Genomic DNA, 27,932 nt, shown 5'->3' on the forward strand with positions numbered 1-27,932 from the left:
GCTGGTGCCTGCTCTGTGCCACGGCACTCACTGGACCTGGTTCTGCTCAGTGCCTTGGGCTGCGGGAGCAGTGCTATGGCCACGCAGGGACGACCAGGAGCCCTGCGGCATCCCCCTGCCACCCTGCCCCAGGCTGTTCCCCACCTCCAGCCCCTCACTGCCGAGCTGCGGCTTCATCACCCATGTTGTTCTTTTTTCCTCTTCATTTCTTTTTGGGGGGTTGGGGGGAGGAAGGGGTGGGGGGACCAATGTGTCAATGTGGATGTTGGGTAATAAAACCTTGCACAAACCTCTGCGCGGGGCTGCCTCCACCTCCCTCCCCAGGGGCTGAGCTGGGACAGTGGGGCAGCCCAGGGAAGGGTGCTGGGGACAAGAAGCCAGGCCAAGCCCCATGGTGGCACTCGCCTTCCCTCCTTATGCCAGGAGAGATGACCCCCGAGCTGGCTGAGCACCCCAGCAGATGTTCTGATGGGCACAGGACACTGTGACCGCTGTGGGATGGGTTTATTGCCAGCCTCTGAACACATCACCAGCGCAGCTGCCTGAGTCCTGCTCTGGCCCAGCTGCACCCCAGATGCCTGCTCACAAGTCCGTGGTGGTGAAGGTGGTGTTGATGTACGCTGTTTTGCTGGGCTGGTTCAGGTTCAGGGCAGCCACCAGCGCCTCCCTGTCAGAGGGGTCTGTCAGCTCCTCTTTGCCCTGCTGTGGGAGGAGAGTGTGCTCAGAGGGGCTGGGGACAGAGTCCCGGGGAAGGGACACTCTCCCATCTTCCCAGGAACTGAGGGCTGTCAAGGGGATGAAGAGGAAGGGACAGGAGCCTGGGGAGCCAGCAGAGAGGAGGGGACTCGGGGTGCTGTGGCAGGACTCCCTGCTGGGCACCAGTAGCGATTTTCACGCTCACCTTGGCCTCGAGTTTCTCGTCCCCAGGTGCATTTACTGTGTTTTCATCCAGGGAATTCATGCTGTGGAGAGTGGAGGGTGGGCATTAGCAGAGGGCACAGGCACTGGTGGGGTGGGGACACAGGGTGATGGCCCTGTGGCCTTTGGGACCTGCCTGCAGAGCTCACCTGGCCACAGAGCTGGAGTCCTCGTGGAAGCCCAAGTCGTGTGAGGGATCGAGCGAGAGGTTCAGCATGGGGTTGGCCCTGGCCGGGGATAGGTGGCAGGTGAGTGACCGTCCCACGGGGCAGGCCGGGACAGCCGTGTCCCCAGGGCAGGAGGGGTGCGCAGCGAGCCTTGCAGCCCCTGGCTGGGGGGACATGTCTGGGCTCTCCCCTCCTGCCGGAGGAGCTCCATACTCACCCCTCTGCATTGTACTGGTTGGTCCCGGGGATGCCAGGACCCTGCTGCACCATGGCAGGGCTGAACGTTGTGGCTGCCTTCAGAGCCTTCATTGCATGCAGCTTCCTTTTGTAGCTGCAAATCCAAGGACAGGGCGGGTGAGAGGGGCAGGGGTAATTGAGCCCTGCGATGGGGTGGGCAGGAGCGGGATGGAGGGCAGGGATGAGTCTGGGGGTGCTGGTGAGGATGAGGGTGGTGAGGGGAGGCAGGAAGGGGTGCGGGTGGTGCGGTACCTCCTAGAGGTGAGAACCAAGACCAAGGTCATGATGAGGATGAAGATGAGCAGGAATGCTGCCAGCCCTGCGATGATGCCGATCAGCTCTGTCTCCCTGGTGGGCTTCACCACCTCCCCGGGGCCCTGGTGCAGAGCAGGGGTTAGGGCATAGCCCTGGCCAGCAGAACCAACTCCCATCCTCACAAGGGGTTGGTGCCCTCTCCCTGTGCCCCTCGCCCAGCCCCACTCACGATGATGGCCAGGCCCAGGCTGACCAGCTCAGCCAGGATCAGTGGGTCAGACTGTATGAGCCTGCCAAGGAAAGAGGAGATAGGAGTAGATGGGCCAGTCAGGGTGTGCAGCAGTGCCCATGCGTGGCCCTTGCCCCGGCACACACATGCTTAGCTGGTTGACATCCAGGGCAGTGCCATTGCTGTAGACGAAGTACGCCTCCATCACTGACTTGGCTACCACCCTGCAGGAGCAAAGAGATGGGGTGAGCGGGATGCAGGGTGACACCTCCGACCCCAGTGTCCTCTTCCCCGTTGCCTGCAGGGCCCCACTCACTGGGAGGCGCGGGTGTCCTCCATGCTCTTGATTGCTGCCACGTACACTCCTGCCTTGGTCACGGCGGTCAGGGCCCTAGGGACAGGAGGGATGGAGGGAGGCTGGGCTGAGCATCCTGCTCCACTCCTGGGCATGGGAAGCAGCTCAGCCCCCTGCAGCCCCTGGCTCCAGTGGGGACAGCCTGCGTGTTCGTGTCCCCCACTGCACAACCACCACCCCAACCTCCCCAGCCTGGCCTGGCTCCCCTTACGCTCTGATGCTTTGGATGTTACTCTGGACTTCTTCCACCGTTGTCACGAACTGGAGGCGAATGCGGTAGCTCTGATCCACTGTGAAGATCTGCACATGGAGCACAGGGGTGAGTGTGGCTGGGCAGGGTGCAGGGTGTCCCCAGACAGGGAGATCAGGGGTGACACTCACAGTCAGCACAGTCTGTACTCTGTGCACTGGTGCCTCATTGTCCTGAGCCTCCACTGTCACCTGGTACTGCCCCTTCAGTGAGCCATCAAGGTTGCTGGCCACCCTGTGGGGACAGGGACATCGACAATCACACTGGGCTGCACAGGATGCCCCCAGGATGTCCCTGTCATCCCCCAGACTCCACCCTGCCCAGGGCAGGACCCCAGGATGGCCTTGTCCCCTCTCCAGCCTGCACTGGCCCTGCCTGCACCTCTGCTTTGCTGCATTCTCTCCAGCCCAGCCCAGCCCCATGGCCTCACTGGATGCTCCCGATGTAGATGTCCTTCTCAGTCGTTGTCACCAGCTTGAAGAGGTTCTCAAAGGGCCGGCTGACCCCATTGTCCTCCACAAGCACCACACTGATGATGGAGAAGCTGATGGTTCCCCCCTGCCCCGAGTCAGCGTCTGTGGCCTGCAGGGACAAAGCGTGGCAGAAGCCCAGATAGGAATGGCCAGCACGTGCCCGCAGTGTGGATGGGTGAGCCCAACAGACGCACACAGATCCTCACCTTCACGACAGCCACTTGCAGGTCCACAGGGGAGATTTCAGGGACAGCCACTGCCAAGGAAAGACAGACAGATGGTGTGTTCACCCTGGTGTGCAGCCAGGCTTGCTGCAGACCCCATGCCCCACAGCCCCAGGGCTCAGCAGAGCTTTGAGCATACCCCTGCTGCCCTAAGCCCCACAGCCTTCATGGAAAGCATTGAATAACCCCTGCACCTCTCTCAGCCCTGCCTCCCTGCTGGGAGAAGGTCCCTGCTGCTGGGCAGTGTGTCAGAGCATGTGTGAGTGCAGGGAGGAGAGCACAGGATGCACCAACCCCAGCTGCTCACCAAAGGTCTCTGTGGCAGGTAGGAAGACTGGTGCGTTGTCATTCACGTCAGTGATGAGGATTCTCAGGGTTTCTGCAAATATCCCAAAAGCAGAACTCTGGTCACCAACAGAGCAGCCCTACAGCACCATCACCTGCTCCTGTGACAGCCCCATCCTCCCAGCAGGCTCCAGTCCAAAAGAGCTGGGGACACCCTCTCTCCATCACCAAACCATGTAGCTCCCACCCTGCTCCCCACAGGGAGAGGTAGGTCCCAGCAGCCACCATGCTCAGTGGTGGTGGGAGGAGTGGGCAGTGGGTTCTGTTACCATTCTGGCTGTAGCGGTTGCCCTTCTCAGTGTACAGGTCTTCAGCCCGCAGCATGAGCACCACCGTGTCACACAGCTCGTAGTCGATGTCAGAGCTGTTCACCAGCACGGAGCCGTTGGGTGCCAGCAGGAACCAGTCCCAGCACACATCCCCGGCGCTGCTCCCATCCTTGAAGCAGGTGACTGCCAGCTCCTCGAAGACCAGCGAGTGATTGCTGTCTGGGTCAGAGGCGACCAGTGTGACCACCAGCCCCTCCTGCGTGCCGTTCTCGCTCACGCGAATGTCCTGCGAGACCGGCTGGATGGTGGGAGGCTCGTCATTGACGTCTAGGATGTGGACCACCACTGGGACGCTGGCATTGTCCCCCACGTCGTACGCGGCCGTGTTCTCTGCCACCACCACCAAGGAGAAGAACTTCTCCTGCAAGGTGTCATAGTCCAGGGACACGTCGGGGTCTATGGTCAGCTGCCCGACATAGTGCCCTGCTTTCAGGCGGGATGAGCGGATCAAGAAGTTGCTAGAGCCACTGCTCCTCTCAAGCAGGAAGGAGATGCGGGAATTGATTTCTGTCCGGTCAGCATCTGTGGCTTCCACCTCACCCACTAGGGCCCCTGCAGGTGGAGACAGACACTCAGTGACCAGCAGGCACACACTCTGGGCCACCACTGGTCCCACAATCCTGGCCACACAACTTCTACCTGGAGAGTCTTCAAACACTGAGAACTCGTAGGACTGGTTGAGGAACACGGGAGCATTGTCGTTCACATCCTGCAGGAGACAAAGCCATGGTTGTAGCTGCTCCAGGAAACAGGGTCCCCCATAGCAGGCTGGGGACAGGAGCCTGGACACTTGCCCTCTCCTGCCTCCCTGCATCAACTATTCCCTCCTCCTCCACAGAGAGGGGACACAGTGCCTCTGCCATGGCCAGGGATCCCACATCCCCTCCCTGCCCATCCATCCCAGCTCCAAGCCCTGGCCTGCCCCAGTGTGTCCCCACTTGTGCCCAGGACTCACCCCCACAGTTATGGTGACGTTCACCAAGGTGCTGAGCTGCGGCATGCCATGGTCATACACCTCCACCGTCACCACCATCTGCCCCCGCTCATCTTCCAAGGCCTCACAGTCCAGCGGCTCCTTGCTGTGCATCTCACCTGTGACTGCATCTATGGTGAAGTTGTCGCTGAATGGTCCTGGTAAGATCTTGAAGCCCAATTCGCTGTTGGGGTTGCCAGGCTCATCATTGTCAATGGCCTGAAAAGGTCAGCGGTTGGAACATGGCTGTTGGCCCCTCGGGGACAGTCCCTGCTCCTCTCCAGCAGCCACCCGTCACCCCTGTCTGTGCATACCTGGATCTGCGTGCTGACGTTCAGCCCCTCTTCCACGGAGATGAAGTAGGAGCCAATGACTATGGGTGGATTGTCGTTGGCATCCAGCACAGTGATCTCCAGCACCGTGGTGCCCACCAGGTTGCCCCCATCCTTGGCCTGGAGGTTTGCATAGTAGATGGAGCGGGTCTCCCGATCCAGCAAGCTCCCGTTCCGCACCAGCACTGCCCCGGTCGTGGCATTAACCATGAAGGTGTTACGGCTACGGCATACACAGAGACATTACCGGGGCTCAGGCCCCTTGCCAGGACAGTGCCCCTGTTGTGGCTGGCTGTGCCCGTACGTACATGCTCTCTGGGAGCAGCTCATAGGTGATCTGGCCCAGGACACCACTGTCTGGATCATAGGCCTGAAAGAGAGAAGGAAGCATCTGCCTCAGCCGCCAGAGCAGTGGTGTATCTGGGGTGCCAACCATAGGCAGTGAGCACCCTAAAAACACATGGAGAGGCCAGTGCCCTCAATGCAAGCTGCACTAGTGGGGCCAGGCACGCTCAGCACCCTGCTCGGGGGATGTAAGCCCTGCCCACTCCTTGCCCAGTGCCTGACCGTGATGTTTGGGGAGATGATGGTGCCGTCAGGGCTGTTCTCCATCACGCTCAGGTTGTAGATGCTCTGGGGGAACTCAGGGATGTGATCATTGCTGTCAATGAGGTCAATGGTCACGGTGGCTGTGGAACAGCAGTCCGTGGGGTTCCCTGTGTCATTAGCAACAATCTGCAGGACAAAGAAAGGACAGTGTCTCACATGGGTCCCTGAAGAGACATGTCATACTCCAGCCCAACTCCCCTTGCACTAAAGAAGCTGTCAGGGCACAGCCATGTTCTGCTTTGAGTTTTGAACCCTGTGGGAGAAGAGCTGTGTCCCTGCTGCACCCTGGCATGTGCAAGGAGCAAGAACTGTCCCCAGGGTGAGCCAGCCCTGTGGGTCTCACCTGCACCACCATGACATGGCTTATCTCGTAGTCCACAGCGACCGGGTCTTGCACCAGGATCTGGACCTCCCCTGTGCCCATGATATTTGTGGGGGAGACAGTGAAGGCGTCGGCATTTGGACCTTGCAGGTACAGCTTGTAATTGCTGTTGATGCCCTGCAGGGGAGAGACACACAGGAGTGAGGGTGCACAAACTCCTGCAGCCCAGCCCAGCCTCCTGGATGGACTCCCACCTTGTCTGGGTCATGTGCGACGATGTTGAGGTTAGACACGGGCAGTCTGGAGGATGAGTGCTCTATGATGGTGCCCATGAAGTTGCTCTGGGCATCAGTGGAGTAGTTGCAGCTCAGGAGGGAGCAGTTGTAGAACTGGGGCTTGTTGTCATTGACATCAATCACTGTGACTGTCACCAGGGTGCTGGCCTGGGCCACCTTGCCATAGATGTCCAGGTTCTTCTCACGTGCCTGGGAAGGAGGACAGAAAGGGTTGGAGGGGCCCAGGCAGAGGAAGAGGATGGGGTTCCCCTTGCTGCCACCTACTCACCCTGACTTCCAGCAGCACTTCCTCACTTGGTAGCTGCTCACGGTCCAGGGGCGCACTCACAGTGATGGTGCCCGTTGTGGCATTGATAGCAAAAGGGATGCTGGTATCTATGGCAAGGTGACAGCAGGAACCCGCTACAGCCACTGGAAATACAGGCCTGACCTCTCTCTGCCAGCAAGGGCAGGCTGGCAGTGCCTGGGAGTCCAGAACCGTTCACTGTGGTGACCCTTGTTTCTTGATCCCCCACCTTGCCCATCCCACCCTGCCACTGGTTACCCCCTGCCCATGCTGCCCTGCCCCATCACTCACTGGTGATGCTGTAGGAGATTTCATCATTCACCCCTGTGTCTCTGTCCATGGCAGTGACAGTCAGCACACTGGTGCCCTGCAGGGACATGGCCATCAGGGCAGGACCCATGATGTCTCCAGCCACCCCTGTGCTTGGTGGCCCAGACACCCTGGGGACATGCCACTGCGGCCAGCAGGCTCCTTACCAGGTCACAGTTCTCAGGCACGGAGCCAGAATAGGGCTCATTTAGGAACCGTGGGTCCAGGTTGGGCACGTCAGTGATGGTCAGGGACAGGTAGGCTGAGCTGTTCTGGAAGACCATCACGTTGTGCAGCAACCCCCCGCCATCCTGGGGACCAGAGCACCATTAGTCCTATGCCCCCTTACCTGGCAGCTCCGCACCCTCAGCTTGGTTGTTGCCCACCTTGGCGAGGATCTTGATCTGGTAGAAGGTGTTCTTGGCATAGTCCAGTGAACCATTGAGCACCACATTCCCATTGGGCCGGATGTAGAAGAGCCAGTAATTGTTTGCATTGTCTGGGATCACCTGAGCAGGGGACATCCCTCTGTGTCACCAAGGCAGGGAGCAGAGGTGCCCCAGCAGAGATGGAGGCTCAGCCCCATCCTTCTGCCAGGCTTGGCCCCTACATCTCCAGATTGCAACTGATCAGCACCTTGCACCCGCTGCCCAGAGGGTGCAGAACCAGCCCTCCTGACCCAACACACCTCTCCCACAGAGCCACGGGCTGCCCCTGGCCAGGTCACCCAGCACCTCTGCTCCATGGGGGTGGCATGGGATACAGCATGCCCCACCCTGCAGTGTGTTGTGCTCACCTCCTCAATGCTGTAGCTGACTTTGGAGGCATTTCCAGTGTCACTGTCATTGGCAAACACGGTGTAGATGACGCTGTCCAATGTTGTGTTCTGGGTACATGGTGGGGTGGTGGTGGCATTGCGCAGGAGAGCAGAGGGGGTGAGATCTGGGGTGGTGGTACTGAGCCTGGCCCGGCCAGCCCTGCTCTGTGGTGCTCTGGCTCTGCAGGGCTCCAGGGCCTCCCCAGTGCAATGGGACTCTCAGGGGTGAGCTGCTGCCTTTGCTCATACTGGGCAGAGGCTGGATCCCCCCCTGCCACCCTCCCTGGCTGTTGGAGGGTCATCCAACAGCCAGTCCCTGAGCCCATCTGCACCCTGATCTGCCTCACCCTGGCCTGGCCTGAGCCAGGCACTCCCTGATCAGAAACTCATCACAAGGGCAGAGTCCCAGCCGTGCATCGGCACCTCAGGCTGGGATGGAGCGTTGTGTGTTGTGCCCCACGCCCAGGCACAACATCATACCTGGGCGTGGGTTCGCCTGTTCCCTGCACACTGGTGTCCTGCTGCCAGCACACCTATGGCACAGGAGTCACCCAGCACCCCTGCCCTGCTGCCTGGGGAGACTGGGGGTCCCAAGTTGGTACCTCAGGGATGGAGGCTTCATATGGCAGGTACTGGAACACTGGAGCGTTGTCGTTACGGTCGTCAACGATGATGGTGAGTTTTCTGGAGACCTACCAGGTGTCAGGGAGGGCATAAGATGGGTGCAGGAGATGGCACCCAGCACCCACTCTGGCTCCAAAGCCAGCAGCATCACCCACCCCTGCCCAAAGCCCACCTCAGCCCTTTCCCCACCAAGTCTTGTCAACAGCCCCACTGAGACCCTGCCCCCATCCCCATCACCCGCTGCAGCCCCCAGCCCGTGCCCCAGCACTCACTGCGTTGTTTATCCCATCAGACACTTCCACGGTGATGGTGAGCTTGGCCTTGACCTGGGGGACACAAGGCAGGACGTGGTCAGGGCCAGGAGGTGCTCAGTCCTTGGACAAGGGAGCCCTAACACCCTGTCACCCACCACCCCTAGGTGACGCTGCTCCCAGGCAGCTCTTCCCCCTGGAGCCGATCTTTGAGGCCACGGAGTGACCCACAGGAGCTGCCATGAGCAGCTCTCCCACAGGACTCTAGGCTCTGCCTCCATCCCTGTCACCCCAGACCCCCCAGCTCAGTCTCTGCCCTTACCTCACGGTCCAGGGAGTTCTTCAGTGTCGCAATGCCTGTCTGGGCATTGACAGAGAAGTAGAAGGCGTCCTCCCCACTGATGCTGTAGGTGAGTGGGTCCCCATCTATGTCAGTAGCTGTCAGCTGGAAAGCTTCCTGGCCTGGGGGCACAGGCAGGGTCAGCCTCTGCCCAAGGACCTTCGGCCACTCCTCTTGCACCCCAGGACCTTCCCAAGACTGCCCCACTCACCTAGCTCCAGGTCCTCGGGCACATGGACGATAGTCATGTTGAAGAAGGGGACTGTGTTGCCTGAAACTACAAGCAGGAGGTGTGCTGAGCACTCACGTCTGTGCCTTGCTCTTCCTGCACCCCGCACCCCACACCCCCATGTCCACCTATCTCCAGCCTCAGCTCCCAGCTGCAGTTTGGGTCTCCAGAGAAGGCAGGGGACACCCACAACCTCTCACCTTCCTCATGCTCATCCCACACCTCCCACCTCCAGACCATGCTTGTCCCCCAGCTGCAGCACCTGTGCTGGATGCTATCCCCACTGCTCCCTGCCCATTCTGCCTTGTCCTGGGGTAGCAAGGTAACAAATTACTCTCCAAGGTGCCAGTGGGGTGGGCAGCTGTTCTGGGGGCCCCAGATGCCCTCAGAGAATTCATAGCAAGTGCTGGGGGCTGAAAGCACTTCTAACACCTCCCATCCACCCATGCCTGCCACTGAGCAAAGTCCTCACCTGCTGCCAGGAGAAAGGGAAGCACCACCAGCGATCGCCATCCCATCCTGCTAGCAAGCCTGCGGGCACACACCAGAGAATGAGCGCTCGGGGCTGAGTGTCCCTGCTCCCACCAGCCCCCCCAAACCCCTCCTGGGGTGAGGCCACTGGGGCAGGAGGGACCCTGCTGGGGCTGTCACCTCTGCTGAGCCAGGCTGGTGAGCAAGCACCAGGCTCCGTGCTGTACCCGTGGGCACAGGCTTCTTGAGGACATGGCATGGGGGGACAGGGTGGGCCTTCAGGTGCTGGAGACCATGGCGGTGCTTGGGGATCCCAGGAGCCTCTTCTGGGCATGGCTGGAAGCTCCATTGCTCCAGCTCATGGGGGCCAAAGCAGTGCTTAGAGCCCAAGAGCAATCTGTGACACCACCGTGGTGTCCCCCTCCTTGTGCCACGGGTATCACTGCCGACAGGTACCCCCGCTGACAGGTACCCCCATCTCCCACCACGATGGACCACAGCACCCGTGGGGGACCAGGCCCAGGCTGACATCTCTTACCTGTGGCCCCGTCACTGGGGATGCTGCTGGCCGGGCTGCTCTGCACTCGCACCTTGACACTGACAGAGACCTTTGCCTCCTGCAGTAAACGAGTTCATCAATTATTAACTGCAATTAAGGGGTGAGAAATCCCTCTCTCACCTTTCTTATTGGTTGTGCTCACTTCCAGTTCCCATCCAGCCCAGCCCCATGCTCTCCCCCAGCCCCAGGCTCCCAAGGAGCGTGCTGTCCCCCGGGATTCAGCCATCCCAGGCTTCACTGGTGGGACTCTGCTTCCCAGGAGGGATAAAGAGCCTGTGGGGATGTGGAGGGATCCTGAACCACCCCAGGGGACTGGAGAGGGGCTGAGGAAGTGCCCTGCATCCCCTGGGCTGGGGACACTGGGGTCTCACCAGGACAAGGGGTGGGCACCAGCCCCGTGGTGCAGCTCCTGGGGTGAGTTCCTGGAGCCCTCTGCACCCCCCTACCACCCGCTCCCCTCCCTGGGGGCTCGGCCCAGCCTCCCTGACCTACTTTGGACCCGCTGGGGACAAGGGCGGATTGTGCAGCTCCGCTCAGGCAGAAGAGGGCTGGGATGTGGCGGGGCGGGGGGGGCACAGACATCCCTGGGCCTGTGGGACCCCCACCTCCATTACCCTGGCTCCCAAACTCCTGTTCCCTGGGGACGCCCAGGAAGCTCTGTGATCCCCCCCAGACACCCTGCATGCTCCGAGGTCCCCATCTCACCTCACTACTGGGTCAGGGACCCCCCAGAGAAGGGGTACAGGGGGCCAGCCTGGCACCCTGCGCCAGCAACACCCCCCCCCCCCCCGGAACTGGTCCAGGATCTCCCAGGGCGTGCGAAGGCTGCCCTGGGGCACCCCACAGACACCCCATGGGCTGCTGGGGATAGCCCTGGAGCCCCCCCGGGCTGTCCCACGATGACAAGGGAGGCCCCTGAGCCTCCCGGTGGTGGCGCAGGACAACCCCTGCACACTGCCCCCATCTGTCCCGGGGTACCCCCGCGGGCTGTCCTGGCACACCTTCCCCAGCACGGCCCGGCCCGGCCCGGCTCGGCACAGTTCGGGTCGGCTCGGCTCGGCCCGGCTCGGCTCGGCTCGGCCCGGCCCGTTGCTGTGCGCTGCCGCACGGAGCATTACGGCCGCGCGGTTCGGGTGGCGCCGCTCTTGGCCGCAGTACGGCGGAGCGGGGCGGGCGCCCATCGGCGCGGCCGGTTCCATCGGAGCGGCGGGCGCGGGGGCGCCATGAGGCGGGGCTGAAGCCAGGCTGAGGCCGGAGCGCGAGCGGCACCGGGACGGACACCGAGCCCGGCGGGCCCGGCCGCCGCGCCATGCGAGCGGGCTGAGCGGCGGGCAGGGCCGCGGCAGGCACCGAGCGGCCCGCGAACGCCGAGGGAAGCGCCTCCGGTAGGTTCGGGGTGAGGCGGCGGCCGCAGGCCCGGGCTGCGCGGGGCAGGGCCGGTGCACCGGGAAATAGGCGGCGGGCAGGGCCTGGGGCTTGCGGGACGAGCAGGGTAGAGCTGGTGCGGAAGGGCGGGGAGCCCGACCCCGGTGCACCGGGGGAGGGCAGCGGGCAGGGGCCGGTGCGAGGGGGGCGGATGCTCGAGCCTGCGAAGCCCGCTGCGGCGGGCGGAGGAGCGAGTGGGGCCCGGTGCGCGGCAGGCTCCGGTGCGGAGGCTCGGAGGGGGCGGATGGCCGGGGCAGGCGTGGCTCGGTGCGCCGGGGCCGGGGCCTAGCGCAGCGCTCGGTGTGGGGGGGTGATGGCTGTGTGGGGCAGCCGGGCCCGGTGCATCGGCAGCCGCACGGCGGTGGGAGGAGTCCCCGGTTCTCGGGGAGCCCCTTTTGGGAGGCGGCTGCCTGGGACATGGGCAGGGCGGCGGACCCAGAGCCCTGCCGCCCCTCGGGGCCTCGCCAGCAGAGCGGGGCTTGCCCCGGCCGCAGCCCCGTCTCGGAGGGCTCCCGCGTTCCCCTGCCGGGCCTGAGGCCGGTTCTGCGGCCCCGGGTGCCCCGTCCGCCGCTGCCGGAGCCCCAGGCCCCCCTGCCTGCCCCGGGCTCGGTGAACAGGGCCGGGCTCGGGGCGAGACCCCGGGCGTGCGGGAGGGGAAGTGGCCAAACTCTGCAGGAAGTTGTACGCGGGGAAGAGGTAGGAAAGGGATGAGCCCCGAGCAACACGGGGTGGGGATGGCACAGGGGCTGTGGGACAGGGGGGACCCCTGTGTGGGGCCGCAGCAACCGGGTCCTGCAGAGGATGCATGGGGCCGGGCTGTGTGCAGCTGGGGTGTGCTCCGGGGTTTGCTTTCCTGGGCAGAAGCAGAGCCCGGCGGGCAGCCTGTGGCCAGGCTGGTGCTGTCCCTGCAGATGGGGACAGCCCCTCTTCCCACGAGTGTGGCTTGGTTTTGTGCTGGCATCTCGGCCACAAGCTCTGCATGGCCCGGTGCTCCAGCACAGCTGGTTGTGCGTGTCTGCAGCTCGGGAGCGTGTCCCTGCGCTCCCCTCCTCACTGTCCTGTGTCACCGCCTTGCTCAATCCCTTTGCCACCTTCACCCGCTTCTGCTCTGCTGCCGGCTCGGGCTCCTCAGGACCCTGACTCCCGCCCTGGGGAGATGCGCAGGGCAAAGCCCGGGGGAACAGGTCAGTCCCCAGGGCCCGGAGCCCCGGAGGAGCAGCGGGCGCCGGCCGTGGCAGCGGTCGGAGGGGAGCTGCGTCTGATGTCACTGCGGTGCATGGTGGGTAATTATGCACATTGCAATGAAAATAATAAGGCCGGCTCCATAGTGGTGTCTAAAAATACTGCTAATGCAGAGCGCCTGCTGGGTGCCTTTGTTTGTCACCTATGGGTGTTTGCTTCGAGGCTGGCCCGGCAGTGGGAGCCACGCTCTGCAGCGTCACATTCCTGAGGCAGTGGGTTTGGTTTAGAAGGTGAACTGCAGTCCCTCAGCACCCCTCTGTGCCCGTCCACATTGAGCAGTAGAGCTGGGGCAGGTATTGCCACCGGAGGTGAGGTGGGAGCCACGTGGATGTGATTGAGAGCCTCTGCTGTCACCCCCCTGCATGCTGCCATGCACAGAGTTGCAGAGGGTGGTGTGGCTTTGTCCCCACCGGCCTTGCTTGGAGCTGGGTGCTGTGGCTGGTGGCTAATTCCTGCATCATAGCGATGATCCTGGAATGGTACCAGCGTGCTGGCCTGCCTACAGGTGGGTTGGTCTAGATGAGGGTTCAGGCCCAGGTCGTGTCGTCTGTCTGTCACTGGCATTGTGGGACTGCCCCCACGAAGTGTCCTGGCAGCAGCAGGCAGGGATCTTGCCCTTTCTGTCTGAGCAAAGGTGGGAGGGAGGGATGTGTGTCTGTAGCAGAGGGAATTGGTGTGATGGGTGCTGACCCAGTGTGCTGGGCTCCACTCTGCAGGCAGGCAGGCACTCTGCCCGGCCGCTGCCTGTGCAGCTCTCGCTGCTGCTGTGGTCCCTCCATCTGCTGCCAGGAGCTGGAAGCTCCCTGCTGCAGCAGAGGGAGAGCCTTGCAGGGGTGGTGAAAGCCATCTGGAGCCCCGGCTGCTACAGCCACCGGCCTGGCACGCTGGCAGGGACAAGGTGGTGTGTGGCAGGGCAGCAGTGGAGAGCTGGGAAGGGTAGGAAATGGTGAGTGTGTGCTTGGGAGTGGGGAGGTTGGAATGGTGGTGAATGCTCTGGGTTCCCAGTGATGCTTGTGGAGGGGCTGCAAGAGCTGAGCCTTGTCCCTCCTCACCTTGTAGTGAGTGGAGAGGCATCTCCCAGCCCACGTGCTGCCTCACCTTTAGGGTCATGGCTGTGTTTTGGGGGCTTCATGCTGGGCCCTCCTTTCACTTGAGGGGAAGCATCGCCACTGCTTCAGTTCTTGCCGGGTGCTAAATCTGACCTCTGAAGCCACCACACATGGCAGCAGTGTTCCCTGGAACAGTGAAACACGCTGTCCCTACCTGCTGTGCTGTGTGGGTCCCCTTTGGTGTGTGAGGAACAAAGGACGAGGAGAGGAGACTTTGTGAGTCCCCATTGATTCGCGTGGTAGAAGCTGCCTGCTGTGTGTTTGCGTCTGCCTGCCTGGGACCGGGGCTCTGTGAGGGGCATTGATCAAGCTGTAAAACCCAGAGCCAGCTAATGAAATAGGGACTATAGATTTTTATTTTAAATGGAAGAGAGTTTAGGGGAGATTTAATTATCCCTGGTTTATGGACCCGTTAGAGGAATGAAATAGCAGCTGGCAGGTAGGGCCCGTGCTTCAGCTCCCAGCGCTTCTTCCAGGTGTCTGCAGGGCTGGTGAAGTCCTGTCACCCCATGGCCGTGGTGGGGAGTGAAGTCACTGGGAGCAGAGCAGGATGGGTGAAGTCCTGCTTGTCCTGCCAGGTGTCCCTGTGTCCCCAGTGCTCATATAGCAGAGGGGCTGGTGCTGGGGAGGTGGGCTCCCAGCTAAGCAGGGGCTGCTGTAGGAAGAGCTCTGCTCATCCCTAGAGCTTGGTGTGGGCCTTGTGCTGGTGGACGTCGGCGTGTCCAGGAGCCCTGTGCTCGCTGGGCTGTCTCCATCCAGGTATGCTTTCCCTGGGGCTGTGGGCACTGAGCTCTCAGTACCTGTGCAGAGCGTGTGGGGTTTGTGAATGAGAGCTGGGATTTGCTGGGATTCGCTGGGCTTCGCTGTGTGTCGGACACAAGCTCTAACACTGTCACTCCAGTCACTCCTACTGTATGCATCCACTTCACTGTCACGTGAGGCCGCAGGGCACGGCTGGGGAGGTGGTGCTGGGATTGGCAGGAGAGTGTGGAGCTTTTGGATGCTTTTGGGTTTTAATCTCTGAGTTGAGGAGCTGGTCCATGGTGTTTTCTCACAATCCCTCGGCTCCCTGCTTGGGGTGAGCTGGAGAAACATGGTTTGACACCAGGGGAATGCTTGGCCAAGGTGTCTGCACATAGTCCATGGGGTGTCAGTCTGATGCGTCCAGAGGCTGCTAAAACATTGAGGAAGCTGCTGGTGCTCTCCCAGAGCCCTCTGACATCGGCGTGGCAGGAATTTGGGAGAGCCAGCCCCTGAGCCCTGTGGTCACAGAGCTGCATGAGAATGTTGGGTGGCTCCAGGTCAGATCTGGATGAGAGCAGTGCGGGTCCATGCTGTCAGCTCACGGGGGTGCTGGGGGTAACCATCCTGCCCACTCTCTTAGCAGCAAATTCACCCCAGGGCACTTATCCTTTCCAGCTGTGTGCATGGCAAAGGGTAAGGTGAGCAGTGTCCCCAGCAAGCAGCACTCGTGACAGGCCTTGGGAATACTATTTTCCAGCTGCAGCCTGGTCCCTGGAGACCTGGCCTTGCTGGCTGTGGAGATACGGCCGTGGGCTTTCCTTGGCTACCCCGGGAAGCAGGACAAGGGATTTCAGCTCAACCGTGGCCTGCAGTGGTGTGTGTTAGCAGCTGCTTCCTCTCGGGTGAGCCTGTGTGGTGGTGACAAGGGCTCCAGCACCTCTTGCTGTCACCTCTGGGAAGGGAGGGCTTGTGCTCTGGTCCTTCTTCCCCTCAGCCTGGCAGTGCTGAGCCACGGTCCCCTCGGGCAGGTTGTCTTTTCCCTGCTGTGCTGCTGGGGCTCTCTGGCTGCGTTTGCATTTTGAGCCGAGTGTCTTAGTTGCTTTTCTGTCCATGCCTGTGCTTTGGGGAAGTGGTGAACAATAAAGATCTGCCGTGGAGAGCTGTAGCAGAGGTCAGCCAGCTCCTGTGCCCCAGGCTGCTCTGCTGTCACTGCACAGTTGCACTTTGTGCACAGGGGCTGTCAGCTTGGAAGTCATGTTTTTGCTCTTAAAACCATCCCCAGGCGCTGGTGTGGGGTTCTCTGTGAGTGATGTACTGGGGAGGTATGGCAGCGAGCCTCCTTCATGCTTAAGGCTGTGGTCACTGCCTGTTTCGGTGCATCTGGTAAGCAGCCTGTTGGTAAATTTCATATTAAGGACAAAAGAGGGTAAATGGTTGCTGAAAATCAGGAATTTCTGTGAGCTCCTTTCTGAGAATGCTCGTTGCAGGTTGTTGGTGTCTCTGCAGGCTTCATAAAATGCAAACCAAAACACCCAGCCCAACTTCCTGATGGTCACTGGGGCTTCCGAGAGAAGCTTTGTGTTAGTGAGCAGTAATGAAATTGCTCCTCACTGTCCACCAACTTCTGGCTCTGCTGTATCCTTTCCCTGGAGCCACCACTCCAGCCACTGCTGCTCTGCCTGAGCCCAGCCTGCGAAGCAGTGGGGAAGCTGTCTGCAGCCCAGCCCCTCCTGCCCTCACTGCTCGCTCGGCAGATGCTAACACGGTCCACAGCATGTGGAGAGTGGGCTGGACTCAGAGGGATGCTTGTGGAGAGGTGGCAGGTGAGCTGGGGACATCCAGGGATGCTGTGTGGGGAGAGGGAAGGGGCTAAATCCCTGCTGCCTGGGCTGGCTGTGCTCAAGGAGAGATTTAGGTCTGTTTCAGGAAAGAAGTGTATGAAAGGGGAACTAAAACATGAAGGGCAAAGGAGGATGGAGTCCTGAACTGCGGTGTCTTGTGGTAGGAAGGAAGGGGAGGACCAGGAAGGCTGCCCAGGCAACAGGTTGGGGACGGACGTGGCAGCATTTGCTTTTTTCCCCTCACCGACGTGCAGCTGAGCTGTGGAACTGACTGCTGCAGGATGCTGGGACAGACAGAGGTGAGCATGGTTCATGTGCTGTTACAAGGGGAGAAGAGTCCATCCAGGAGAGCAGAGGACATGACCCATTGCTTGGTGCCACTGAGCTACAGAGGGACCTGAGGTGGGCCCGGCTGCTGCACCAGCAGCCTTCTGGTCATGCTATTCAGGTAGTGCTAGTGTTTCTAGGGCAAACAAAGGAAGGTGGAGATACCTCTGTAGATTATTTATCCTGTCTTGAGGAAACGAAGGCTTGTGCAAGCTTAGTGTTTGTTTGTACGTCTTCTCCTTTCTGCTTTGAACTTGCTGGATGGTGTCAGGTGTGGCATGTGTCTCAAAGGTCTTGGCTTGCTATACGTTTTGGTTCTTGTGAAGGAAGATCTGCTAGTTCTCCCTCTGCAGTGCAGCTCAGCCATGCTATTAGACATCAGAGAATCCACGTGGGAGAGATCGACAGGAAACTGGGCGTTATCAGTTCCGCTGCCTGTGCAGCTACTCGCTCCTCATGTCAGCATCCTCCACGTGTGTGTGGCTGGAGGCGTTTGATGGGAGTGCTGTCAGCCCGGGGGTGGCAGTGGGAGGCGTGTGATCGCGGCAGAGGCGTCCTGCCTCGGCTGCTCGGGGCTGTGTGGCACAGGGAGGGAGCGCCTCACCCCCCCTGCTTCACCCTGTGCTACCTGCTCATGTTGCGGTGTCCCATGGACCCTGGTGCTTGTGTTGGGCCTTGGGCAGAGCAGGGACGTTTCTTCTGCTCTGCAGCCTTCTGGGTTCTTGGTGCTGCTTGCTTCCCACTTGTTTTCAAGGCGTTGGGGAGAGGAGGATCTAGGGCCTCTTGCTCTCCCTAGACTTGGGAAGAGGCTGGGGAGAACATGGAGGTGAGCTGTGGCATGCTGGGTGTTGGGGAGAGGATGAGGCAGAGCATACCTCCAGTGAGAGCCATACTCACACCACTCGAATCACCCCAGCTAATCCTGTGACAGACCTGACCTATATATGGGGCAGGGGAGGCGACATGTCTGTGGCAGCAGATGGTGTTTTAAAGAGCCTGGGCTCGGGGAGGCTTCGATCCTGCTGGCCCCTGGCTCTCATGAGGGAAAGGATGGGCTGCCCGTTGGCTAGAGAGCAGCCAGATTCAGCTTGAGCAGCCCTTGCAAGTCGACAGCTTTCTAAGGCTGTCTGGCATGGGGGGTTCTGCTTACTTGGGGTGTCACAGGTTTCGGTAGCTGGACTGGGGACCCCTTGTGCTGGCCTAGAAGCACTGACCAGTGCTGCTGTATTGGTGAAGCATCAGAGGGGCATCGCGTGGGCTCCTCACACGGCTCTTCCAGCCAGAGATCCCAGACCTGGGGCAGTGTGATGCTGGTGACTGTTCCCAAGAGCATGTGAGCTGACCCTTCGCACATGCTGTAGCCCTGTGGCTGGATGTGCGGTGCCCCATCCTCAGTGGAGCTGGCAAGGCTGGCTCTGCATTGCCGCACGTGATGTGGCTGGACCTGGCTTTGCAGCCTGGCTGGACTGGGACTGTGCAGCCTGGCTGGGCAGAGAGCACAGGGAGGTGAGCCGTGCTCCACTGATGGCTTCTCCTGCCACCATCCTGAAGCCATCAATAGCTGCTGGCCGTGGGGGAGCTGGTGATGCTGGAGTGGGTCTGGAAGGAGCGTCTGCTCAGGCATCCACCATCTATGGCCTCTGCCTGCTGACGGTGCTCTGTCCAGGATCAGACCATGTCCTGGTAGCCTTGCAAAGGTGCAGTGCTTGCCTCTGCCCGCAAATAGTGACAAGTTCAAAGTGCAGAGTGCTGTTTTCCTCCTTTTCCCTCTAATCCCAAGCTCTTGAAGCAAAGAGGCTGTAGTGGTGCAGGCATTCAGGGTGATTGTTCAGATCTGCACTGATGATTGAGTCTGGACCCCATCATAGATGCTCCAGATGGCTCTGGACCCCATCATAGGTCTGCGTGATACCCTGGCATGCTGCTTTCCTGTCCTGTGTGACCCTACCCGGGGGGACAGAAGCAGTTGGCTGTGGTGCTGTTGCCAATCGTGGCAGATAGAGCTGGGCACAGGGTTGGGATGGGGCAAACCAGACTCCAACTGCTCATGGCAGTGATGAGCCTGCTGAATCATTAAATTGTTGCCAGGGATCTGAGGTTTTCTTTGAAAGGGGTGATGTTACAAATTAATTAGCTCCCTTTCGGTTGTTAGCACTTTAAAGCCCAGCTGTCAGGGGAGGGCTGGTTTATAGGCATTACATCAGGGCTGCCGGCTGGCTCGCTCGCCTACCTGGGAATTTCTAAGTGTGCGTTTTAACACGGGGAAGTTTGCCTTGGATGCAGCATCTGGCTCTCGGCAGAGCTGCTGCGATGTGCTCTCCTCAGCGCAGGGGTTGGACTGGGGATGAGCGGTGCTGCCGGGGGCACAGCCTCGGTCTGCAGCTCCCGGCGTTGCTCTGCTCGCTTGCAGGGGATGCTCTGAGGGGTCCCTGCTCTTTGTTTAGTCCAGGGGAGAAAGCGGGAGGCTTTTCTGAAGCAAAGGGGGCTTCTCTGGTGCCTGGAAGCTTGAACCGTGTGGAGATACCGTGGGAGAGCTGCGTGTGCCCGGCAGGCGGTGGGTGCAGGCGAGGTCTCAGTGCTGGGTGGGATGGGGACAGCTCCTCCATGCTCCCGTGCCGGTGAGCAGGGTGATGGGGAGCCGAGCTCCTGCCTTCGCCTTCCCCCTTGCCCCGGCTTTCCCTCCCACCTGGCAGCGGGAGCATGGCATGTGCTGCCCGGGCACACGGTGCTGCTGTCCCCATGGCCCACCGGGCTCACGGAGCTGCTGGGACCTAGTGGGCCGGGAGCGGCGGCAGCGGCGGGACAGAGCGCAGGTAAGGTGCCCCCGCGGTGCCCGTCCCAGCGGGGTGAGGCGGCGCGCCCGGTCCCGGTCCCGGTGCGCGGTGCTCCCGCTCGCGGCGGGGGGGGGGGGGGGGGTCGGTCCTGCGGGGCCGGCCCCGTTGCTACGGGCCCCCTCTCCATGGAGACCGTTGCTAAGACACCGCCCCCCGGGGGGGCAGGGGGGGGGGAGCCCGTCGCTGCCCCGCGTGGCGGCCCGGCCCCGCGCTTCCAAGATGGCTGCGGAGCGTGACACGCCTGGTCACGTGGGGAGCGCGCGCACCGCCTTCCCCCCACCTCCCCCCCCCCCACCCCCCGCATCCTCAGCGCACCCCCCCCCCCCCCCCCCCCCGCCAGCCGCGCGCGCGCCCCCGGGGCCTCCGAGTGTTGTGGCTCGGTCCGTTGCGTTCCGCTACCGCCGCCGGTTCTTAAAGGGACAGGCACCCCTGCGGGCCCCGGCCCCGCCGCGGAAAACAAAGAGGCACCGGAAACAGCGGCGGCGGGGAGGGGGCCGGCCCGGCGGGAGGCGGGCGGGAGGGAGGGTGGGAGGGGAGGGAGGGCCGGCGGCGGGGCGGGGGGGGGGGGGGGGGGGGGGCAGGCCCGGGCCCGGCGTCGGTGAACAAAGAGCGGCAAGAGGGGGCGGGGGCGCCGCAGCGGCACCGGAGCTGCGGCCCAGGCCAGCGGTGCAGGTAGGTGCGGGCGGCGGCGGGGACCGACCCTCGGAACCCCGGCGGCACCTGCCCCGGGCGGCGGCAGCGGGGCCCGGCGCCCGCCTTTGTTATTGCTTTTGTTTAGCGCCGAGCACATGGCCCCGGAGCGGCCGCTCTTAAAGCCACAGCTCCCGGCCCGGCACCGGCGGCGCTCCGCGGCTGCGGCGGGGGGCGCGGGCTGCCGGCCGGGCGCCGGGGTGCTGCTGGCTGCGGCGCCCCGGGGCGGGGGGGGGGGGTGCTGCGCCCGTCGGGGGGCTCCGGGAGGTGCCGCCGTCCCGGAGACCGCCGCGGCTGGGCTCGGGGCAGCGGGGCGTCCCGGCCCTCAGGCGGGGCTGCCGGTGCGGCGGGGCCAGCGGAGACCCCTCTCCCGGGGGTGTTGGCGGGGAAGGGAGGTGCGGGGGAGCCCGGGGTGCGAGGACGGAGCCGGCGACGGGGGGTACCGGGCGGCAGGACCCTCGGGGAGGCGGCGGCGGGCGGGCGGCTCCTCCGGAGCCCGGTGCTGCACGAGCAGATGGCACCGGGCGTGAGCGCTGGCGCGCTGCTAACTTTGTTCTCGGCAGGGCCCGGGAGCCGCCTCGCCTCGCCTCGCCTCGCCCCGCGCCGCGCCGAGCGGGCCCCTCCGCTCCGGGGCCGCGGTGCCGCTGCCCGGGGGTGGCTGCGGGTGCAGGGCGGGAGCCGGGTGTGCGCCATGCGGGTGCGGGTTGGGGCAGGATGGGGCCCGCGAGTCGGGGCTGTCCCAGCGGCGGGGAACGTGTGCTCGGGGTGCCGTGCTGGGGCCCCCTGCGTGGCTTTAGTGTCCCCTGTGTGGAGAGAGGCACTTCCCGTCCCCGAGCCCGCCGTTGTGATGTCTGGCCTGGAAGGTGCCCTGGTACCGTGTGTGCTCCGAGAGTGAGGATGTGGAACTGAAGCAGCAGCACCTCGGAGGCTCCTGGGGAGCGGGGTTATCCCTGGAGCACCGCTGCAACACCTAGGCCCCAGCTGCTGGCACAGGGCACGTGGGCAGGAGTTTGGGGGCAGAATAAAGCACCTGTGGGGCAAACCCCATCCCTGAGTGTGGCCCCTTCCCCAGCAGCATCCCAGGCAGGCTCCTGGGGGTCTCAGCATGTGGATTTTAGGGTCCCCCTCCAAAATAACAGAGAGAAGAATCTGCTTTCAGCTTTCAGCGTGGTTTGGTAGGTGGGTGTGAGGCTGAGACCCCTCCATGTGGCACAGGGCTCACTCCGGTGACTTTCTGCCATGCTTGGTGTGATGCCTGTCACCCAGATGTGACATTGAGGCTTCTCCTTGCTGGGCTGAGACCCCCCCAGCCTCCTCCTGGGGCTGAGCAGTGCTCCCCGGGCTCAGGGTGCCCTTTCTGGCCTTGGTGTGCCTCTGCCATGTGCACTGAGGAAGAGGATGTGGAACTGAAGGAGCTGCTTTGGGAGGGCACCAGCAGCCTGCAGGCGAGCAGGATTTAGGGGTGTGTGGATTGCAGTGCTAAGGCCATGGCTGTGGAGGTCAAGGGATGCTGGCAGGGGAGCAGCAGGACGATGCCTGGGGCGGGTGGTTGGACACATGGGGCAGCACAGCCCCCCCCATGCAGATGTGTCCCGTGTGCAGTGCCAGGCTTCCCTGGGGCTGGGGGGTGACCTGTGTGGCATGGGGACACAGGCCAGGCTGGGGGCAGGAGGGGCCGTGGGGCAGGGCCTGGGGCTGTGTGCCCACAGACTGCTGCCGGTGGGGCTGGCAGGGGAGCAGGGCTGCCTGCCTGGCTCTAGCTGCAGCCTGTCCCTGTGCCCCCTCCATGGGGATGTGTGGTTCTGCCCTGGATGCAGCAGAGTTGACATGGACAGACTGAGCCAGAGCAGAACCATGAGTCCCGCTGTCCCCCTGTGCCTGTCACTGGGGTAGCAGCATCAGTCTGGAGCGGCAAGGTCTGGAGCCCAGCAAGGGAGAGCAGCCCCTAGAGCAGCGCTGGAGCCTGGCATGGCCAAGCATATGCTGGACCCCAACTCCTGCCATGGTTCAGGTTCCCTGTGGGCCGGTGAGCAACCTGGGATGCTGCTGCAGCCGCAGGGCCCTTCGTTGCTCACAAAAAACAGCGCTTCTCTCTCATTCAGTGTCTGTGTCTTGCATGGGGGGTGGCTTTGGCCTTGCAGTGGGGGGGATAGTAAATGGGTGGCAGACAGGCTCTTCCTAATGCCCTTAAGGGCGGCATCCAGCCCCAGCAGACAGCATGGTCGCAGGTCTAGGTGCCTAAGCAGCAGAAGCTTTCACTGGCATTGCTGTCCCCACTGGAGGAAACAGGCTGAGCCATGCAGGGACAGTGACACTGGAGTGCCCCAGAGTCACTTGTGCAGGTGGCAGTGCTGGGCACGGGAAGGGTTCCTGGCTCCCAGTGTGGAGGTGGCACAGGCAGGAGCCAGGAACGCTGCAGCTCCAGCACATCCATGACACCATCCCACTGCCCCAGCCTCTCCGCCCTTCCCTTTCCCAAAGCAAGCAGCGGGGAGTGGGCTGCAGTGCCCAGGCGTGGGGAGGATATGGGGCTCCGGCAGCCCTAGGGTTGGGGTGACCCCGTGTCCTTCTCGCAGGATCCAAGGTGCTGCTGTCTCGCCCTGCCTGGAGCCTGAGGTCCCGCGTGCCCATCCGCTTCCCGACGTCACCAATGCGACCATGGGAACTGGCAGTGAATAGGCGGCCGCCCTCTGCCCCTTTTAACCAGCGCCGTTTCTCGGGGGGACCCTGCAGCAGCCCCGACCACCTCCGGCGAAGGTACGGGGCGCGGGGCCCTGTCACCCATGTGTGTGGGGACCCGGGGATGGTTCCGTGTATCTGCTGGGGCAAGGCACCGGTTCCTGGGGGTCTTGGGGGGGAGACTGACAGGGAAGCGCATCCTCCTGGCCCAGCCCGGCCCATGGGTCCCTGGGGAGCAGCAATCCCTTTTGTGCTGCGGACACGTGCAGGGTGAGCACATGAGCCGGTTCTGGAGCTCCCCAGCCAGGCGAGGAGCCTGGCGTGGCACGATGCCCTCAGCACCTCAGCCCGGGAGCCGAGCTGTCACTGCCCTGCCCGCGGCCGCCCTGCCCGGGGCTGTGGTGCCCCTGGCCCGGGGGGTCACTCCTGCTCTGTTTCTCTCCCGCGGTGGCCCCGCAGCCCCCCTGCCAGGCGTCAGTGGGGACGACGCGAACGACCTCTGGCAGCCCTGCTGGGCCAGGATGAGCCCCAGCTGCACCCTGCCTTCCCCCAGCAGCCGCACGGCCCTGTAGATGAGCCCCGCGCATACGCTCTCCCCAGCACGCCGCCACGAATGCTTCACCCGGCCGCTCACCCGCCCCACCAGAACCCATTCATGGTGGATCTGCATGACCAGGTACGTGCTGCAGCCCCCAGTCCCAAAGGTGATCTTCTGGTGGCCCCGGGGCAGTGGTCTCAAGATCAGGTCCCATCAGGATGGTTGGTTGCTGCTGGGAGCACCCAGCTCTGAAGCTGCCAAGTGTCCTGCAAGCAGTTAAACCCCGGGGTCCCTCTGCCAATTTGGGTGTACCTGGGGTGGTCCCTGCTCCCAGGGCCTGGGGACTGTCCTCTCATAGTGTTCATGTCACAACTGTCACCATCGTCTGGTGGCAGTGCTGGGTTGGAAGCCATGGGGAGCAAAGAGGGGTACAAAACCCACCTGGAACACAACCTGCATTGAGTTCCCCTCCTCTGGGCACACCGTTGGGACAGTGGTGCTGGGTGGTTGTGTCCTAGTGCCAGGTGCTCAGCGTCCTGCTGCCATCCTGCTGCCAGGATGAGGACAGCTCATCTGTGGCTGTACCCTGACCGTGCCCTCGGCGCTTTGTCCTCAGGTGCACCAGGGACCTGTCCCTCTCTCCTACACGGTTACCACCGTCACGACGCAAGGCTTCCCCATCCACACCGGCCAGCACATCCCTGGGTGCAGCACCCAGCAGCTCCCAGCATGCTCAGTGATGTTCAGTGGACAGCACTACCCACTCTGCTGCCTCCCCCCCCCGGTGAGTGACAGTGGGGACACCCTCAGGGGACAGCCTGGGCTGTGGGTGCCCAGAGGTCGCATGGGGACCCAACCCCACCGGAGTGCAAGGCTCTGGGGGCATGGGAGGCTCTGGGGAGGGGGCAGCCATGCTCACAATGGTGTCTGACCTCTGCTTTTCTCTTCCCTCCCTCAGCTGATCCAGGCATGTGCCATGCAACAGCTTCCCGTCTCCTACCAGACGTTCCCCCCCATCATCTCCAGCGACCATTACATCCTGCACCCCCCACCACCGCCAGTGCCCCCCCACCAGCCACCCCACATGGCCCCCCTGGGGCAGTTTGTACCTCTCCAAGCCCAGCATCCACGTATGGTGAGTTGGGGTGCGGGTATGGGCTGGGGACACGATGCATCCTGTGGCCCAAGAAAGATCACCTTGCGGGGCTTGTCCTTCTGCAACCCCCATGGGTCTGAGTTGGGGTGATGGGTGGGATGCCCGTGGTGCTTCTGTCCTGCAATGATGGGGCAGTGTATTTGGGACACTTCCCCCATCCTAACTGTTTTCCCCACAGCCTCTGCAGAGGATAGACAATGACGTGGACCTGCGAGGGGAGCAGCACCCCATCGCGGGCTTCACGTACCCCCCGTCCCACCATGCTCCCACGCTCTCCCCCTCCGTGCCGCTGCATTACCTCCCCCACGACCCGCTGCACCAAGAACTGCCATTCGGCGTGGTGAGTGCCTGTCCTGTGGAGGGGTGGGGGGATGCCGTGGGGCTGGCACGGCTCTGAGCGCCCCATCTCTCTGCAGCCATACCCCCACATGATGCCCCGGCGGCTGAACACCCAGCGGTACCGGCTGCAGCAGGCGCTGCCCCCCCCACCGCCTCCTCCGCCACCCCCCCCGTACTACCCGAGCTTCCTGCCCTATTTTCTGTGAGTACTGGGGGGGATACAAGGGGGCATGGGGGCCAGGATGAGGGACACAGTGGCATGGCATTGGCACAAGTGGCTCTGGGCATGCCAGAGTGGAGGTTGGGGTTTGTGGCTCCACACTGATCACACTGTCCTGCCCACCCCAGCTCTATGCTTCCTGTGTCGCCGACAGCCGTGGGACCTACGATCAGCCTGGACCTGGACGTGGATGATGTGGAGATGGAGAATTACGAGGTGCGTGGGCAGGCGTCTCCCTGTCTCTGACCAGACGTTCTCACCATCGTCTCCAGCTTTCCGTGGGGCAGTGGGATGGGGGAGCTGGGGGGAGGGTGTTTGGGGATCGCTCTGCCAGGGTGGGGAGAGCCTGGACAGGTGCTGTGCCGGGGCATGAGCCGAGCTGAGCCAGTCTCTGCGTGTCCCTCCAGGCGCTGCTGAACCTGGCTGAGCGGCTGGGGGAGGCCAAGCCGCGGGGACTCACCAAAGCAGACATCGAGCACCTCCCGTCCTACCGCTTCAACCCCGAGAGCCATCAGTCCGAGCAGACCCTGTGAGTGAGCCTGCGGCACAGGCGGGGTGCCTGGTGTGGGGGAACGGGGGTGCCTGGTGGTGGCTGGGGGCTGTGTTACCGCGGTGGGGTCACACTGACGGCTGCCTCCCCCAGGTGCGTCGTGTGCTTCAGTGACTTCGAGGCCCGGCAGCTTCTCCGCGTCCTGCCCTGCAACCACGAGTTCCACGCCAAGTGTGTCGACAAATGGTTAAAGGTACTGCCCGTGCCTTTTCGGGGCGGCTTTTTGGGGTGCTGGGGGTGCAGGGCGCTGTCTTTCGGATGGCCTCTGCTGTTTCCCACAGGATGCACGGGGAGCAGTGCCAGGGTGGATCAGGCAGTCCCGGGAGGTGACGCCCTGTGGGGTGCTCCCAGCCTGTGGTGGTGGTGCAAGGGGTGCTCTGGGTGCTGCTGGTGCTCTGGGGCGTCCGTTCGCTCACCCCTGTTCTCTCCGTGCCCGCAGGCAAACCGCACGTGCCCGATCTGCCGGGCGGACGCGTCGGAGGTGCAGCGGGATGCGGACTGAGGCAGGCGGGTGCTGAGCCGCACAATTCGCTAGAGGACGAGGACGCCGGGCCAGGGGTGGGGGCCGCTGCCCGCTGCTAGGGCCTGACCCTGTGCTTACCCCCCCTCCCCAAAGCCTCTCCTCGGATGTGGTGAGCATTGAGCAGTCCGGGCTCCCGGCCAGCCCTCCTCCTCCCCACCGGGCACGGACTCGGCTGCGCTCCCGGGGCCCCGAATCGTGTTGTGCTGGAGGCAGGAGGCGCGTGGCCGTGCCCTCCGCGCTCCAAAGACGCTATTGTTGCTCCATCACTTTCCAGGTCTTTGTACTCCGTTAGGGAATTAGCGTTTTTTCCCTTTGTCACCTTTTTTTTTAATGGTAGTTTGCTTCCCCCCTCCCCCGTTTCCGCGTTTTTGGTTCCATGGCCGTTTGCCCCGGCGGCTCCTCCCCTCGGCGTTGCTCATGGAGGACGCGGGGAGGAGAGAGAAGGGAGCGCCGCGGGTTGATGCATCCCGAGCCGCAGCGCCGGGCCGGGGGCAGCCGGAGGAGGTGGCCGAGGTCGGACACCAGCAGCCTCGCGGCGTGGCCGGGGCAGGATCGCCTCCATCCCCGCTCCGCACGCAGCCCCTCTCCCACCTCGACTGCCCAGCGGAGCCCCGGAGCGTTGTGGCTGTTTGGGGTCTTAGCCAGTGGGAGGATGGTGCTGGCACAGCCCCGGCCCCTCTCCCCGTTCATTCTCCCATTCGCAGCACAGCTCCTGGGGCTGGGCCCTGGCGTCCTATGATGCCTGAAGTGGGGAGACCCAGCCCCATCCTTGCAGCCATGGGCATGAGGTGTCCGCCTGGCCCGCGGCTCCTGCTGCCGTTTCTCTATCCCGCTGCCATAGATTGGAATAGCCCCGTGCCCCGTCCTGCTGGCTGGGCGACCGGTGCGGGGGAGCCCGGCCGGGGGCCACGGGGCGGGGTTTGTCCGGAACCTCGTGGTGTAATCTCAGTGCTACCCCCGGCTCTGCCCCAGCCGGTGCGGGGGGGGGGGAGCTGTGAGCATCCCCCCGCTGCCATATCTTCCCCCATAACCGTGTGGGGCCGGGCGGTGTGGGGCCAGGAGAGATGCCGCCGCCCGGCTCCAGCCATCCCGCGTGGCCGTGGTTTTGCATGATTCCTTAGTGAGGAGGGTGACAGGCGCCCTCGCGGCGCACGTTGCTGACGCCTGGGAGCCTCCGAGCGGACGCCAGCCCTATGTAAATGTTCACAAATATGCATGCATGTCTGACCAGCTTGGAACGTGGTCTTGGCTACGTGTAGCCGGCTGTGGGGTGAGGGGGGTGGGGAGAGGGGTTTTTGTGCTCAGCTGATACTGCCATGCACTGTACTGCACATGTCCGCAACGCCACAGCAGGACCGTGAGACTTTTCAGGGCCGTCCCCGCGGGGCCTGCGCCCCTCCGAGCGGGAGGCGGCGGCGTGTGCAAGGGTGGCGGGGGGCCGCTCCCCGCGGGGCGGGGGGCCGGCGGCGGGGCTGGCCCCAGGCAGCGGCCCGGTGCGAGGCCGGGGGCACGTGT

General features: G+C 63.1%; 3 protein-coding genes across 6 annotated transcripts; 1 reads left to right on the forward strand and 2 right to left on the reverse strand.

Moving 5' to 3' along the window:
- Nucleotides 1–487: 487 nt before the first annotated feature.
- CDHR2 (cadherin related family member 2) lies at nucleotides 488–10,227 on the reverse strand. 2 transcript variants are annotated; one of them, XM_065690342.1, is made up of 32 exons: nucleotides 10,180–10,227; nucleotides 9,643–9,701; nucleotides 9,153–9,218; nucleotides 8,924–9,063; nucleotides 8,623–8,676; nucleotides 8,329–8,418; nucleotides 7,706–7,795; nucleotides 7,296–7,418; nucleotides 7,077–7,220; nucleotides 6,892–6,967; nucleotides 6,583–6,689; nucleotides 6,273–6,503; nucleotides 6,040–6,195; nucleotides 5,655–5,822; nucleotides 5,396–5,457; nucleotides 5,070–5,310; nucleotides 4,738–4,974; nucleotides 4,422–4,491; nucleotides 3,723–4,334; nucleotides 3,416–3,487; nucleotides 3,091–3,140; nucleotides 2,842–2,993; nucleotides 2,543–2,645; nucleotides 2,373–2,461; nucleotides 2,123–2,197; nucleotides 1,953–2,030; nucleotides 1,807–1,867; nucleotides 1,575–1,699; nucleotides 1,303–1,416; nucleotides 1,068–1,145; nucleotides 902–962; nucleotides 488–699 (listed from the first exon to the last, which is right to left on the reverse strand). In XM_065690342.1, the coding sequence occupies exons 2-32, from the start codon at nucleotides 9,686–9,688 to the stop codon at nucleotides 583–585; spliced, it is 3,888 nt and encodes a 1,295-aa protein (XP_065546414.1). In that variant the 5' UTR covers nucleotides 9,689–9,701; nucleotides 10,180–10,227; the 3' UTR covers nucleotides 488–582. The 2 variants fall into 2 exon arrangements, with proteins under 2 accessions (XP_065546414.1, XP_065546413.1); XM_065690341.1 differs by having other exon boundaries at nucleotides 488–702.
- LOC136020108 (collagen alpha-1(I) chain-like) lies at nucleotides 9,920–21,105 on the reverse strand. The gene is made up of 6 exons (XM_065690836.1): nucleotides 20,559–21,105; nucleotides 19,575–19,945; nucleotides 12,625–12,773; nucleotides 10,906–12,294; nucleotides 10,693–10,837; nucleotides 9,920–10,258 (listed from the first exon to the last, which is right to left on the reverse strand). The coding sequence occupies exons 1-6, from the start codon at nucleotides 21,103–21,105 to the stop codon at nucleotides 9,920–9,922; spliced, it is 2,940 nt and encodes a 979-aa protein (XP_065546908.1).
- RNF44 (ring finger protein 44) lies at nucleotides 11,496–27,690 on the forward strand. 3 transcript variants are annotated; one of them, XM_065690362.1, is made up of 11 exons: nucleotides 11,496–11,585; nucleotides 22,989–23,169; nucleotides 23,551–23,767; nucleotides 24,246–24,413; nucleotides 24,588–24,764; nucleotides 24,964–25,125; nucleotides 25,202–25,326; nucleotides 25,473–25,560; nucleotides 25,752–25,873; nucleotides 25,988–26,087; nucleotides 26,334–27,690. In XM_065690362.1, the coding sequence occupies exons 2-11, from the start codon at nucleotides 23,063–23,065 to the stop codon at nucleotides 26,394–26,396; spliced, it is 1,329 nt and encodes a 442-aa protein (XP_065546434.1). In that variant the 5' UTR covers nucleotides 11,496–11,585; nucleotides 22,989–23,062; the 3' UTR covers nucleotides 26,397–27,690. The 3 variants fall into 3 exon arrangements, with proteins under 3 accessions (XP_065546434.1, XP_065546436.1, XP_065546435.1); XM_065690364.1 differs by lacking the exon at nucleotides 11,496–11,585 and adding an exon at nucleotides 15,540–16,860; XM_065690363.1 differs by lacking the exon at nucleotides 11,496–11,585 and adding an exon at nucleotides 20,299–20,394.
- Nucleotides 27,691–27,932: the final 242 nt, after the last annotated feature.

This window comes from Lathamus discolor, chromosome 10, assembly GCF_037157495.1.
Source record: "Lathamus discolor isolate bLatDis1 chromosome 10, bLatDis1.hap1, whole genome shotgun sequence".
NCBI lineage: Eukaryota > Metazoa > Chordata > Aves > Psittaciformes > Psittacidae > Lathamus > Lathamus discolor.

Bases quoted from the DNA above. Each gene is read 5' to 3' on its own strand.
- RNF44 (XM_065690362.1), top strand. From the start codon at position 23,063: ATGCGACCATGGGAACTGGCAGTGAATAGGCGGCCGCCCTCTGCCCCT. The intron at 23,768-24,245 runs GTACGTGCTGCA...CTTTGTCCTCAG, and splicing joins TGGTGGATCTGCATGACCAG to GTGCACCAGGGACCTGTCCC. The intron at 24,414-24,587 runs GTGAGTGACAGT...TCCCTCCCTCAG, and splicing joins TCTGCTGCCTCCCCCCCCCG to CTGATCCAGGCATGTGCCAT.
- CDHR2 (XM_065690341.1), bottom strand. From the start codon at position 9,688: ATGGGATGGCGATCGCTGGTGGTGCTTCCCTTTCTCCTGGCAGCAG. The intron at 7,419-7,705 runs GTGAGCACAACA...TCCCCTGCTCAG, and splicing joins TCAGCTACAGCATTGAGGAG to GTGATCCCAGACAATGCAAA. The intron at 2,994-3,090 runs GTGAGGATCTGT...TTGTCCCTGCAG, and splicing joins TGCAAGTGGCTGTCGTGAAG to GCCACAGACGCTGACTCGGG.
- LOC136020108 (XM_065690836.1), bottom strand. From the start codon at position 21,105: ATGGCGCACACCCGGCTCCCGCCCTGCACCCGCAGCCACCCCCGGGCA. The intron at 10,838-10,905 runs GTGAGATGGGGA...GGGCGTCCCCAG, and splicing joins GTCCCTGACCCAGTAGTGAG to GGAACAGGAGTTTGGGAGCC. The intron at 10,259-10,692 runs GTAGGTCAGGGA...CGTTTACTGCAG, and splicing joins TTGTCCCCAGCGGGTCCAAA to GAGGCAAAGGTCTCTGTCAG.